This window comes from Cyrtonyx montezumae, unplaced genomic scaffold (assembly GCF_038088225.1).
Source record: "Cyrtonyx montezumae isolate F1298 unplaced genomic scaffold, pur_monq_1.0 scaffold_3, whole genome shotgun sequence".
NCBI classification, from domain to species: domain Eukaryota; kingdom Metazoa; phylum Chordata; class Aves; order Galliformes; family Odontophoridae; genus Cyrtonyx; species Cyrtonyx montezumae.
The window spans coordinates 62,517,656-62,531,535 of NW_027072034.1; the positions used below are offsets into that span (position 1 = coordinate 62,517,656).

General features: G+C 40.6%; 1 protein-coding gene across 2 annotated transcripts in view; it reads right to left on the reverse strand.

The window, feature by feature from the left end:
* JAM2 (junctional adhesion molecule 2) overlaps positions 1-13,433 on the reverse strand; it is a 32,771-nt gene extending 19,338 nt beyond the window's left edge. Inside the window, exon 1 of one of the 2 annotated variants that reach the window (XM_065741828.1) lies at positions 12,978-13,433. In XM_065741828.1, coding sequence (XP_065597900.1) covers positions 12,978-13,026 — 49 coding nt within the window. In that variant the 5' untranslated portion in view covers positions 13,027-13,433. Of the gene's footprint in view, positions 1-9,477; positions 9,562-12,977 lie in introns of those variants that run through there. The other variant, XM_065741827.1, reaches the window with a different exon arrangement.
* Positions 13,434-13,880: the final 447 nt, after the last annotated feature.

The following is a 13,880-nucleotide window of genomic DNA, read 5'->3' on the forward strand; positions in this document are numbered from 1 at the left end:
TCAGCACATGAGAGCTGGGAAACAAGAGAAAACAAGCAACTCCCTCAAAAAAGCCATGCAACCATTAGGGCTTTCAGCTCAAGACAGAAGTTCCATGCTAGATTTCAGAGGTCTGCACAACACTTAAGTGACTTCTGCTGGGTCTGCCAAGCAATTTCAAAAGGATAAATGCTTTAAAAAAGTTGTGTCATTTATAAACCTACTAACGCACATTAAAAAATTCTGAGAACGGATTCAGTTCACTTCCCAGCTGCACCAACCAGTGCAGTAAACACCATGTAGAACTAGAGTTCCTGCTAGCTCAGAACCAGAGGAATAACTGAACTCTGTGATGGAAAGATCGTGTTTCCAGATCTCCTAGGAAAAACATCAGGTCTCTAAGATTTCAAATCTTGGAAGCAAATGCACTGTTCTAGTGAGGGAACATTTCTTTCCCTAACTAGTGTCAACCATCTAAGATGGAAACAGATTTTCTGATCATACCCAGTCCCTTCTCAAGTTCAGAGCATTTCTTTCACATAGATTAATCAAAAAAGGGGTTGAAAAGTCCTAAGTGTTTATATGAAGTGCTTTAACTGCAGAAATGCAGACCTATTCAGGTCTGTCATCTAAAGGCAAATGAGTACCAAACTAGCCATAAGATGCAAAGAGATCCACACTAACAGGTACAATCACTAATTAGACTAACTATATCCAAAAGTCTCATTTTCAGAAAAAAATTAAATTCAAAAATCAAGCCAGCATTGTCACTGTATATCTTCCACTGAAAGAAATGATCAATCTGAAGTCTGGTAGCTTAAAAAAATATATATTATAGTCTCAGAAGCAGACATTCACCTAGAATATACTTTTGTACTAACATGGAATGAATGCAAGAACAACTCCTCATGATGAGTTTTTAAGAGGGCTTTACACAAGCTTTCTTTCATTCAACTTCTGCTGACTTTGGGACAAACTATGACTTTAATCTAGCTAGCATGTCCATTAAACAAAAGTATATGTATATAAAGAATCTTTTCAAAAACAGCAGGATACTCTTTAAATGGAAATATTGGGTTTGCATAATGGTTTGTGAATTAAGGATTTCTGAGGAGACATTTTCAACAGCTGAGGATGAGGTGTCACTTGACCAACTTCCAACTGAATCGTGAAATGTAGGTCTACATATTGTTAGTGATCAGAAGCACTGGACTAATATATTAGCTTTTTTCCTCACAATGCTACAGACCAGTTTCTTTGCTAATATGAGCTGCAAGTACAATGCCCACTTCTCTCCTAGCAAAGAATATGGTGAACACTTCCAAATCATCTGCACACAGTTTGCCAAATTAGCTCATCCCACTTTCATTCACACATGATCCCTTAATACTGCCAAGTTTGCTCAATGGTCTCCTCCTGCCAGAAGCAGCTAACAGTTATGTTTGATGGCTATTACTGTCAATGAATATTGTGGTTTACAGCACAAATTTATGCATATAATGTATTGAGAAGAGCTAAAACAGAAGATGTTTTGCACTCTGGAAGGTATAGGGTGATTAGAAGAAATCCTCCGGAAGGTAGAGCTAGGAACAATAGGTCACAGTATAATAGGAGCCAGATTTTCCTCAAAGGGAATGAAGAGGGTAATAATAATAAATCACTGTAAAGTTTTCATCCCATTGGAAGATACACAAACAAAAAAACATATGGGTATTCAGATTAGAAAACATTAGAAGAGCAACGCTGTAATGTTACACAGGAAACAGGAATAAACAGAGCAGCTCTGCACTGTATTTATTTTTAAAATCAAGAGTACATGTTAACTCTGTGATCATCATAGCTTTTCAACAGGAGAGATGTGTCAGGAGCCACATCCTTGAGAATAGTTGGGAAAGATTAGCTAACAAGCAATTCATCTGCTTTGCGTCACAAAGGCAAGCTTGGGTAGCAACCTAACATTCACAATTCACTAGTCTGAAGCTTCACATAACACGATTTGATTATCTTGTCAGCAGATATTTAAACTAGGAAAGCACCAGCTGTTTCACTGTCACAAAAGTGAAATTAAAAAGAAAAATGTCACCAATTCTGTAACACTGTAACATAATAAATAAATAAATAAATCCTGGGGAAGACAACAGTTGCATGGAAGACAAATAACCTTGTCAGAATCAAATAGCCAATCTTGGCATAATTTAAAAACAAAACTAATTCCTATTTCAATGTGCTCCTGGAAGCCATTATTAGTATTTTTTAAGCCACTAGATATTTTTAGAATTAAATAAAATCTTTTTAATGATTTCACCTCCTGGCCCACCTTTTCAAGGGCAACTTGAAAGATCTATAGGAGTCTGATAGTTAAAACAGCTATATACAGAATACATAAGATACACTATTCACGTAAGATATGTATCATTAAAACCCATGTATTACATTTCTAAAATGCTTGCTAGAGTCAATGGATAAACACATTTTATGGAATCATTATCTTCCAGATAGGCATATATGCTTTTTTTAGACTACTGTTTTGTTACCTGTTTTGCCTACTTTTGATTTTGTTTTCTTTAGCGCCAACTGCTCACAAGATATGGATATTTTGTGAATTCACGACACTGTTTGCTTACATTTCCTTTAGAAATAAGACTAAATAATAGCACTTTGTAGTACTCAATTCAAGTTAACTAATTTCAGCTTAAGAATTTCTTTTTGAGAAGAGTATCTGAAGAACTGTTTAAGGACTATGCTGACATAAAGGTTATATGGGCAGATGCACATCAGAATAAGTACTGTGATTATATGCAATCCAAACAAACAAACAAAAAGCCTTCAGGGTTCAGAACCAAAGCCACATAACTATCTACGTTAGTAAGAAGAGGATCTGACATATCTACACATTTATTTCCACTGTTGTTGCAAGTCTGCTCATCTTGCATCAAGAGTGTATGACACCTAGCATCAGCACAGTTAGGAATGGTCAAGAAGCCAAGAAAGGGAACAAGATGGTTTGTTGAATAATAGATAGTTACCTGCATTTCTCTCCTATAAGAGGAACTCATTGCCTTCTAAGTTTAGCTGAAAGCACACTTGTTAAAAGAAGCCTATAAGCTTTTAGGCTTGACGTTTGAGTGCCAAGTTATGTTTTATGGCAGTTAAGGACCAGGTTCCTTACATAACAGAATGAATTACTCTTTCACACACGTACACATGCACACACATGAAATAATACCCACTTCAAGGCTGACAGATATGCAACTCCCTATAGCCAAGTCTACACATACCTTCCACTTAAACAGTTAGCCAAGCCTCTTCACACATTTAGCTGTAGGAGCTTTTTCAGATACCATCTGCTCAGTCTTCACATTTCCCATCACAAAGCAGAAAAAGCTAAAGGTCATGAATTATCTGTTCTTCAGTCAGCATGATTAAGAATTTAAAAGAATCAGATTTAATACCACATTTCTGCTTTTAAGACTTCGTCCATAAGGACAGGACTCCAAAAAACTATAGGGATTCAAATGCAGCATTCAGCAGCAAAATAATGCTGTATTTTTTTTTCTTCTGATTTTCAAATGATTAGTGCCATCCCAAAACTGAAGAGTAAACCTCAGGTTACTAACCTGTTTACACTGGATATTCAATTGTAAATAATACGTCCATAAGCAGGGCTACCAGAACTCAAGTCCACTTTTATATGCACACATTGGACACAAGGGACACTGTTCTACTGGTATTATTAGTACCATATATTGTCTTACTCTCCTTGTATTCATGCAACATGAAATAGTTCAGTTTCAGAAGAAAGACAAATTCCTCCCTACCCCCTGCTGTATTTTGTTCAATGCTTTTAATTTCTAACCTCTGCTGGAAGCCACAGATATCACATTGCTTCAGTAACGGAAGGGAGGCCTGCTCACTACCCAGCCTACTCCCCCACATTGATCTTCTGATTTATGAGGGAAAAAAAAAGAATAAAAGAAAAGCACACAGAGACATACAGTTGTTAAAAGTGCCAGTAAGATCCCAATAACATTTTCCCCAATAATTAGGTGAAATTAAGAACCATTGTGTTCATTATCTAATTGAATGCTGGCCTTGTCTTGAAGAATGTCCTTCAGCTTTCCGAAGTAGTGTAAAACAATGTTTTTGTTTAAGTAGTCTTTGTTACATAGATATTCAGTACAAATGCTTTAGCAGTAAACAAAGTATCTGCCTTAAACATTTATGACATTTTTGCAAGAAAACAAGTTTTCTGGGATTTTTTTTTTTTTTTGTTGGCTTGAAGCCCATCTTATAAGTTAAGGAAAAAAAAAACAACAACACCTTTCTGCACTGCTCTATTGTTCCCTAAAAGGCATGGAGTTTGCTTTAACTCAACAGAAACATTCTGCACCTGCAAGTCTCTCAGCTGTGTATATGAGAACTGGTCATTCCCACTTCTCTATTTACATAACTTGGAAAAGGTTTGCATAAGCTTTAAATAAGTTTGAATGCTTATAAACAGACATCACTTTCCTTATTCTCTCACAGAAGTCAGCACGTTCTCCCAATGGCTTTTTGTGTTAGAAAGCCAGTATTCCATCACATATTCCAAAATTGGGACGTGGCCTCAGAAGCAATGCTTTCACTTCCCCCTTCTCAAAAAGAGGGGCTAAAAAACTGAACACAGTTGTAAAGTGAAGAGCAACTGTTGTGTGCTATTAGAACGCTGAGGACTCAGCTAGAGATATAACTGGAATGCAAATTAAGAGTCATATCAACAGGAGCTGAAAACAGATATGATGTGGAATATCAATAATATAACAAAAATCATAAAACCATAACAAGTCACTATCTCCATATTCACTGCTGATTCCATGTAGAAAAACAGCTTTCCCAGCTGACTCTTACGCACCAGGACATTATTCACAGAAAGTGTACTTGGTTTTGAGCCTAAGTTCTGGAAGCACCCCTGAGCCATTCCTTCAACAGTGCTTAAACTGAACAGACAGAACTGCATCTACTTCTTACGCTTAATATATTTCACAAGACTTCATGATCAACTAGTGCTGTTAGAATCAAGGGACGTAGATCTTATACAGGAAAAAAAAAAGTTGACAAAATGGAATTACGTGAAGGCCTCTTAAGACTGTATGGCAAGAAGCAAAACCTTACACTAAGACAGCCCTAAGCACTGCTTCACAATGTTTAAGCATACCTTCACTATGGTATGTATCTGCTTACTACTCTATACCTCCTATTCCAGGCAGAAACTTTTGATACTATTGGCAAGTATGGAGTCCCTTAATTTGTCAGCTTTACTAGTCATTCCAATACTACAAAAACAGCACCCTAAAAATATTATGAGCTCTTACAACTACCAAGCTGTCCCAATTTCCCTCTTCCTCTTCTACATTTTCAACTACTCTATTCAATATATATTTAAAAATATATATTTCCTTCAATATTGATTTACTTTCAGGACCTTCTCAAATGTTTACAACTTATGTATACATTAGTAAACCACATTACACCTGGGAGGAACATTACCTTAGGCAGCTGAAAGTAGCAGGGGCAGTGACTGCAAGATACAAAGAAAAACTCAAATTCTGCAAATAAAACACTTCCATTTCATTCATTCATTCACAGACAAATATTTACTGTCATTTAAATGGAAAACTACTAAGCCTTCTCATAATATAAAGACTTTTTTGGCATCAACTCTTTCCAAGAGCTAAGCATTGGAATTTATGTGGAGATTAGATTGGAAAGGAAAAATAAAATAAAAACACCCCCTCACCTTCCAGCAAGGGCTCTACAATATATGCTCAGACTTGAAAGAAAGGCAGGGACACATTGCTAAATAGAACTAAACAGAAAGAGTGATGCCTTGCTTTGATATTCAACTTGTGTTTTCAAAATAATCCTCTTCTACTTAATTCCAAAGAAGTTAGGTGTTGCAAACATCTGAAATGAACTTGAGTTGATTATGTGTAGTACAAGTCACTGACCAGTTATAATCTTCTATGTCTCAAGCAGTGAAATGTGTTTGACTACTAGATGTTACTAAAATTTCTAAATCAAGATTTAAAAGTCTTAATTGACAAGACATCATGTTAACATTTGTTTAATTCAGCAGTATTTAAAGACTATTCGGTCACTGTTAGAAAGCGTGTTTCTGACTTAAGAGTGCCACTGAGCACTGCCAGAAAAACTCTATTACTACTGGGGCAAGCTGCCTTCCCAAATACAGACATACCACACTTATCACTGTTATTAACTACACAGCACAGCCTGCTTGAAGCCCAGTTTTGGAACTGCTCACCACCAGCAGTCCGAACAGTAACGAAGTTGCCCTGATGCCTAGTCATGCTGTCAAAAATATCAGTTCATGAAACAAGAGCTACAGACAAGAGCCATGTATCCAAGAGATATATTCTCATCTTCATGACTGACCAGCTTAAAGAGTGGGAGAACGGGTCTCAATGGCCTGTAGTCAACATTTACTTCTGTAAGCCATTTCACAGAAACAGGGTACTGAATGACAAAACTTAGCTAGAACATAAACCTAAGCACACCTACACAGTCTAAAATGCATCAGTCAAGATTATGTGGTTTTCTCTTTTTTTCTTCTTCTTCTTCCAGCAGAGCTACTAAAAAGCTTGAGTTATGAACCAGAGCCTCCCAGTGACAGGACTGTTCATACACTCAAGTGAGAAGTTGCTGTCTAACTCATGTAATATTTATTCAAGCTCTGTTTTTTCTGTGTAGCATCCCCTCACATGTTTATAAGTATGCCAGGCATGAACACTTCTTCAGCTCTAACCTACGTCCTGTCAGCATCCACAAACCCTTAGCTTGCTGCCCCAAAAATTTCTCCAAATTCATACTGAGCACTCTGCACTCTGGGACAACTTAACTATTATTTTAGTTATGAATAATATCAAGAGTCACTTCTCAAGAATGCAGGTCCCACTGTAATCTCCAGTACTATATTAACAGTTTGCAAACAGCAAATACAGCTGTTATTCTTATCATTACCTGGTAACAAAACAATTCTATAATCCATCGCTTCCCATCCACACCATAACATGTTTTGTTTCCCCTTGAGCCTGACTCAGTGCTCTGCACTGAACTGAATGCACGTTATGAAGCTAATCCTAACATCTGGATGCTGCTCTGAGTCACATGGCCTGATTTTTGGGTGATTCTGTGTAGGAACAGGAGTTGGAATTGATGATTCTAACAAAAAAAAAAAAAAAAATATATATATATATATGTATCTATTGAAACTTCATACCTGTAGAAGCTGTTCTTTTCATCTCAAGTCTGACCATTTCCTACTTTTTTAAAAGCCAGGAACAAGTTGTTATCACAACAAAAGTTGGATCTTCTTACTGAAAACCGCTAAGTTTTCAACAACTTAAAGCATTCAAAAAGGTTTATTACCACATTTTCCCATTGTGTTCTCCCCTGCAAACAATCTCTGAAAGAAACTGGATGCCTCCTTTGATTCCTGTTGACCAAGAGGGGCTACAGTCTCACCAGTGGTTCAACAATTACTCCTTCTGTGATACTGCTTGCTGCTGTTCAGAAATGGCTATCTTTTCCCTCTTGCATTTCCAAAAGCTTCTTCACCTCCCAGAGCATGCTAGAAAGTGACAAGTGAATAGGACCAGATGTTCAGCTACCAAGCTTACCTTCTGCCAGCATTATAAAATAGGCACTCAAGTGCACAATGATATCCCATGAGCATTAAGGTGACTTAAGTCATTGGAAACTTCTAGAAGAAAATGTGGCTCTGAAAATACAGGTGAGCACAAGCACAAAAAAACATCCAAATGTTGCTCCAGCTTCATTTTCTATCCCATTCTCCTTTCCTCTGTATTTAGGAAACTTACCATTTGTCTGGATTACAAGATACCATAATATTTGCACCAAGCTTCCTGCAGTAAAATTACATCAAAGTAATGTACAACACTGAGAAAGATGTGGCAGGCTTCTCTGAAGAAGTGTTTTGTTAAAAACGATAGTTCTCTGAGAATTAATCTGGATGGAAAATGACATGCCAGAAAGTAAAAACTACCCTTAAAAAGTTACTTTTTCTTGGGAGGAAGATGTGAACTAATAAGGGATTTGCCAGTAAAGTAATTGACTTTCAGTTTCCATGTAACATTTCCCTCATTTCCATGATAGCATTCATCCAGTAGATATTAGCCACCAAACTGGAAAGGGATAAACTTACTGCCAGAAAGACATCAGAGTTGGGGAAAAAATCTCAACCAACCAACCAAACACAGCTGTAAGATAGTCTGCTGCAAGTGGTTCTGCTTGATATTGGTCTGTAACTTCAGGGAAAACAATCTAGCCATTCCATACAGCCCTGGCAAATAGCCTGCAATGGCAAATACAAATTTAATTGTTTTAATGTAAAAACAATTTTATTGCCTAGTGGATGCTTGTTAATAACTTTCCTTTATGTAAGCTTTTACACTAGATTGATCTCCATTATTGCTGGGAGAGAGCATGACACCAAATCTTTATTTCTCTGAGAGAACTGTTAAAAGAGAATGCCAGTCATAAGGAATCAATTATAAAGAGCCTGTCTTTAGAAATGCTCTAAGAGAAAGATGACATTTCACAGCGCTGATAGAAATTAACTGAATTATAATAAACTCTTAGATTCCAGCTTCAGAATTAAGTTACTAGTTGCAGACAGCCCAAAACTTCATCTCCCCACCTAACAAGGGAAGCTTACTTACTGCTACTGCAGAAGATCTACACACATTACTGTTTGTCTTGAGTGAGAGTATTACTACTACTTACTCATGTGAAATGGAATGAGAGCTGATTTTCCTGTATATAAGCCATTGAAGATGATTTTCCCATACTTAAAAAGGGTTGTCCCGTTCATGACCACCAGCACTTGGGGTACCCTTTGAAGAAGCTATACATAAAAGCTGTCTTTATGCAACTTTAATTTACTTCTTTAGAAACAGGTTTGCACACGTTTCCCCAATAACATCTGGAGCTGGACAGTCTTGGCCTCAGACAAGCCTGGTAGCTCTAAGTTGTGAAAGATGATCCCACAAATTTTAAGTCAGTAAACTAAAGAGAAAATATGAAGCTCAAGCACTTCCATGTTCTTACTCATTTGTGATACCATCAGCCAATTTCTGCAGCAGAACCCAGCTGACTGCATGCTGCTGCCAAAATAATTTGTAGCAGGAAATACAAATATTATATTATCACAAAAAACAACAACAAACAAATAAAAAAACTTGGTGTAATTAAATTAAATAGCCAACAAGACGACCTCATCCAGGCTCAATTAGATCTGCTACTAACAGTGGTAATTTTAGCTCTCATTACTAAAGCCATATGCCTTACTGCACTCAAATTTACCAGAAATACACAACCTACAACACGAACAACGAAAATCTGCAGCACTGAAGCTGAGAGAACAGGACCTTGGAGATCAAGAAATAGTAAAAGCAAGTACTCCAACTTGAGTACAATTACCTAAACAGAAAAGGAGAATTGTGACTGCCCTGCAGTGATGGCGCAGGTGCATTTCATGCTGCCTGCATGCAAAGAAGGAAAACAGTTATCCCCTTTTTTCATCTTTTTTCTTCTGCACATCCAGTAACAGGCTGTAGGGGCAGCAATCAGAACAAATGGTACCACAGAGCAAGTCAGGAACCAGCCCTCTGTGTCTCCTCCCTGCTGACAGAAAGGAGAGAGACAAACCCTTACTAAACTGCACTGTGTCTGGCTGAGTCCCCTCTGAAACAGAGATCCTTTCAATAAACAGTGCCTAGATTTTAAAGAAAACAGCAAGACTTTCTGATAAAGCTCACAGCCAAGGTTTCCCCTGAGCCCTGAAGATCTAACCAAGATGTTGGAACTGTGAAGATAATAACAACAGACTGAAAAATCCGTCTCTCCTTGCAGAGGCAGGAAGGTCTTGCACCAAATCCTCAATTCATAAACTTTTTAGAAGCGCTCCAGTATGTCACTAAAGCATGAAGACAAAAAATAAAAATAAAAAATAAAAGCCAAGCATTTGAAACAAATACTGCTTTTCTATAGTAAAATCTAATCTGCTTGTTCATATTCAAGAACTATACAATAGCCCATATTATGGCTGCAGAGACTGTGCAAATTTGTAGACCACCAGCAGCCTACAGCACTGAAATATTGCTTCACTAAAACAGCAATGGAAGGAACCTTCTACAGATTCAGAGTTCTTGGAGGGACGAAGAGGAGACATTTTTGACCTACAACCTCTGCATCTCTCTGAAAGATTCCTGGGCACTAAGGAGTGTTTGTTCTAAAGCCTATAATAAAATAAAAAAAACAAACAACAAAAAAAACCCACAACCTCACCTTCCTGAAAACTATCCCAGAGAGCTCCATCAGATGTTTATGTAAGACTGCTATTTATTGCCTCCGCATTGTCCTCACCCCCAACACCCTGTACTGCATTTGTTCTCAGCATCAAAAGCTTAAATTTTAATTCTAACTTACAGTAATGCAAAGAAAAAAAATAAAAAAATCACACCTGGAAGCTCCACAGAAGGGCCAGTTCATCAGTATGCACCACCTTCCCAACTGCTGCCATGACTATTAATAGCAATAATTTCTGTACATTTTCTAATTCCTACCAACAGAGCTCAGAAGTCTGAGACTGCTCACCTTTAAAAACATTCACAGGCAGCACCAGTTTACGGAGCTCACACAGACTGAGAATGCACAACTGATGGTCTCCAACTCCCCTACTTTCCCCTAAATTAAAGATATGCTTTAACTCAGAGAAACCACTCGTGCTATGGGTCAGTAGCGTTTCTTTGTAGGTTTTCAATGAAAATACCTCAGCACTGTTCTTGGCTACGCTAACTTCCTATGACTGATTTATCCAGCTCTTAACTCCTGCAGCTGAATTACCAAACAAGTCCTCTACAGCTACTCTACAACTCTCACGCTCTACAGGTAATTTACCTAATTCTTTCTTTTCCTTGTTACACATTGCCCGTCCATTCCCTGCTGTCTCTGTAGCATGTTGGGATCCAGACCCACACCACAAATGATTCAACCCATACATCTGATGTGGATACCAGCATTACTCAGCCTTATTGTTAGCACAAGCACACTGTAGCCCTAGGAGCAGCAGCAGACTCTCAACAGCTTTTTCTGCCTGGATTTCCTCCAGCTCACAGAAACAACCAGCATTTGCACACCCACCTGCAGTTGCTTTCTTCATGCAAAAAACTCCATATCAGCACTTGGTTGGTAAACTGAGTTCTCTCCACCTGGCATTTTTTCTTTGAACAACTTAAAGGGGGAGGGGGGGGAATAGTGACAGAAAGAGAGAAAAGTATGTGTCTGCCAACAATTTATCCACCCGACCCAGTGTACTGCTTTGTAAACACCCTGCGGCATTTCCATGCTGACCAAAGCCAGCAGTATGAACACACAAAACCCAACAATGAGTAGCCTGAAAATGCTAAAACCACTAAATAAATACATAAATGAAACACACACAGCAGCCTTTTTTTGATCAGATATAGATATAAAAACAAATGAAGGAAAAGATAAAAGAATTTTTGTTGTTGTTTTTTTTCTAATTTACTGTGTGATAGAGAAAGCCTACATCAGCCACCCACTTAACAACCCTGGTTTTTCATAAGCTCTTGTACAGGTAAAGACAAAGGAAAACTGCTACCAAATCAGAGAACAAGTGTACATCAATTAAAGGTCTGTCCTCTCAGAACATTAATAATCACTAAGGTAGGAAAAAAATCTACCTAGGAAATGATCGTAAAGCCCAGCTGCCACCATGCCCACTATACATGTTCCTCATCCACACAGCTCTTGAACACCTCCCTGGGCAGCTTGATCCAGCACCTCACCACTCTTTCTGAGAACAGTTTTTTCCTAATAACTAACCTGAACCTCTTCTGATGCAACTTGAGGCCATTCCCTCTCGTCCTATCGCCATTACCAGGGAGAAGAGGCTGACCCACACACTGCCATCACCTTCTTTTCAGGTGGTTGTCAAAAGAAATAAGATCTCCCCTGAGCCTCCTCTTCTCCAGAATGAAGAACCCCAGTTCCCTCAGCTGCTCCCCATCAGGCTTGTGCTCCAGACAGCTTTGCTGCCCTTTTCCGGATACACTTCATCTTTCTTGTAGTGAAGGGCCCAAAACTGAACACAGTTCAGGGAAGACAGAGGAAAAGAAAAACAGACACCAAACCAAAGAACTAGCAGAGTGCGTGTCACTTTGAAGTCTGCTCTCCTCCAAAAAAGATTTTCTACACACAAATTTCTGTTAGATGAGGAGGATTTAAAGTTAAATGCAAGAGTGCCTTATTGAGCAGCCCTAATAGTCAGGTTTCAGGTTCTCACTTCATTAGCGAGACAATGTGAGCTGCACAATTCGTTTCAGGGCATCCTTTGCACATATTGACTCTTTCTCAAAGGTAGCAGAGAGACACGGAGCACAGTCAGATGTGACCTGAAAGAACCAGGCACCCCATTGGACTGGCACTGGGAACACCGCATATTCATTCACTGTTTCTCTGCAGCTAAACGGCCCCGCACTCCGCTTTCACTCATTTCCATGCGTTTTCTGGGTGGGGCGCCTTTTCCTAACTTCACATCTCTCCGTCTGGTTTTTAAACGAGTTAAGACAACAAGACCAGAAAACTCAGCCTCCTCCAGAGCCGCGTTACTCGCAGACAGCACACTCCTAGCACTCGCCCGTTCATCTCTTAGGACCCACCAGGAGGGCGCAGCCCGCATCCTAACACTCGCGGTGCCGCAGATCGCGGTCAGCTCACGCGCGCCGGGTGGAGGACGCGGTCACAGCCCCGCGGGACGAAGCAGGGACCCGCTCCCCAGCCGTGCCCCACGGCAGGCAGCTCGGAGGCTGCGGAGCGCTCCCAGAGGCGACGACAACTCTAATACGCACAAGCACGCAGCACGAACGTGCTCCCGAGAAGGAGGCGCGGCAACTTACAGCAAAAGACCCCCAAGTAGCCGAGGAGCAGCATGCGGAGGCTCGCCATCTTCCCGGCTGCGGCCGCTTCCCGCGGGCGGCAGCGGATAATCACCGCGGGGCGACGCCGGCTGCGGCGGGGCGTGGGGCGCGGCCCGGCCGGCGCGGAACGGAGCGGAGCGGAGCGAGGGGGCGGCCCGGGAGCGGCGGCGGCCGATAGGGGGCGGCCCGCGGCAGGGCAGATGCAGGCGGCGCCGGGGCTGCAGGTGGGGACCGCTGGCGGTGGGTGCCGAAGTTTGCGGCTCTCAGGCTCGGTGCTGGCGGGCGGTTCCCGGGCTCGGCTGCTTGGTCCTCCGCGTTCCCGGGCAGTGCGGAGCGACCCCGGGCCCCGAGTCGTCCCTCAGGGCCCGTGGTCGTGTGTACGCGTGTTTAGATGTGAGCTCACGGACGTTGGCAGCGGCAGAATAAAGTTTGGCTTCGATTAGGAAAAGCTTAAACTTCTCCTTCGAGAAGCTCGCAGTCACTGCTTGCGTTCACTTCCGCTATTACACCCATTCAGGATTGGAGAGAAATGGGATGGAAGCGGGCGTCACGGGGTGATGGTGAAAATGAAATGCAGGTGGGTGCTCATGGCAAAAGGAGAGCGACGTGACGGCACAGAGCTCAGTCACATCCATCCATCGCACCCGCGCAGGACAGAATGCCATATGCATCCGTATGCCAGCAGGGCAGCACGCTCACCTCTGCAGCCTCCTTTCTTGTCACCTTATGCTTGGTTTGGGAAGTTCTAGACTGAATATGCAGGAGGTGCAGTGGCCCTTTAAATCTAGGAATCAAGGAAAATAACTCCTCGTAACAACTAATTCCACATCCGAGTTGTTTCTAATGACGTCTTAAAATATACCGCTGATGAAATATGGTTCT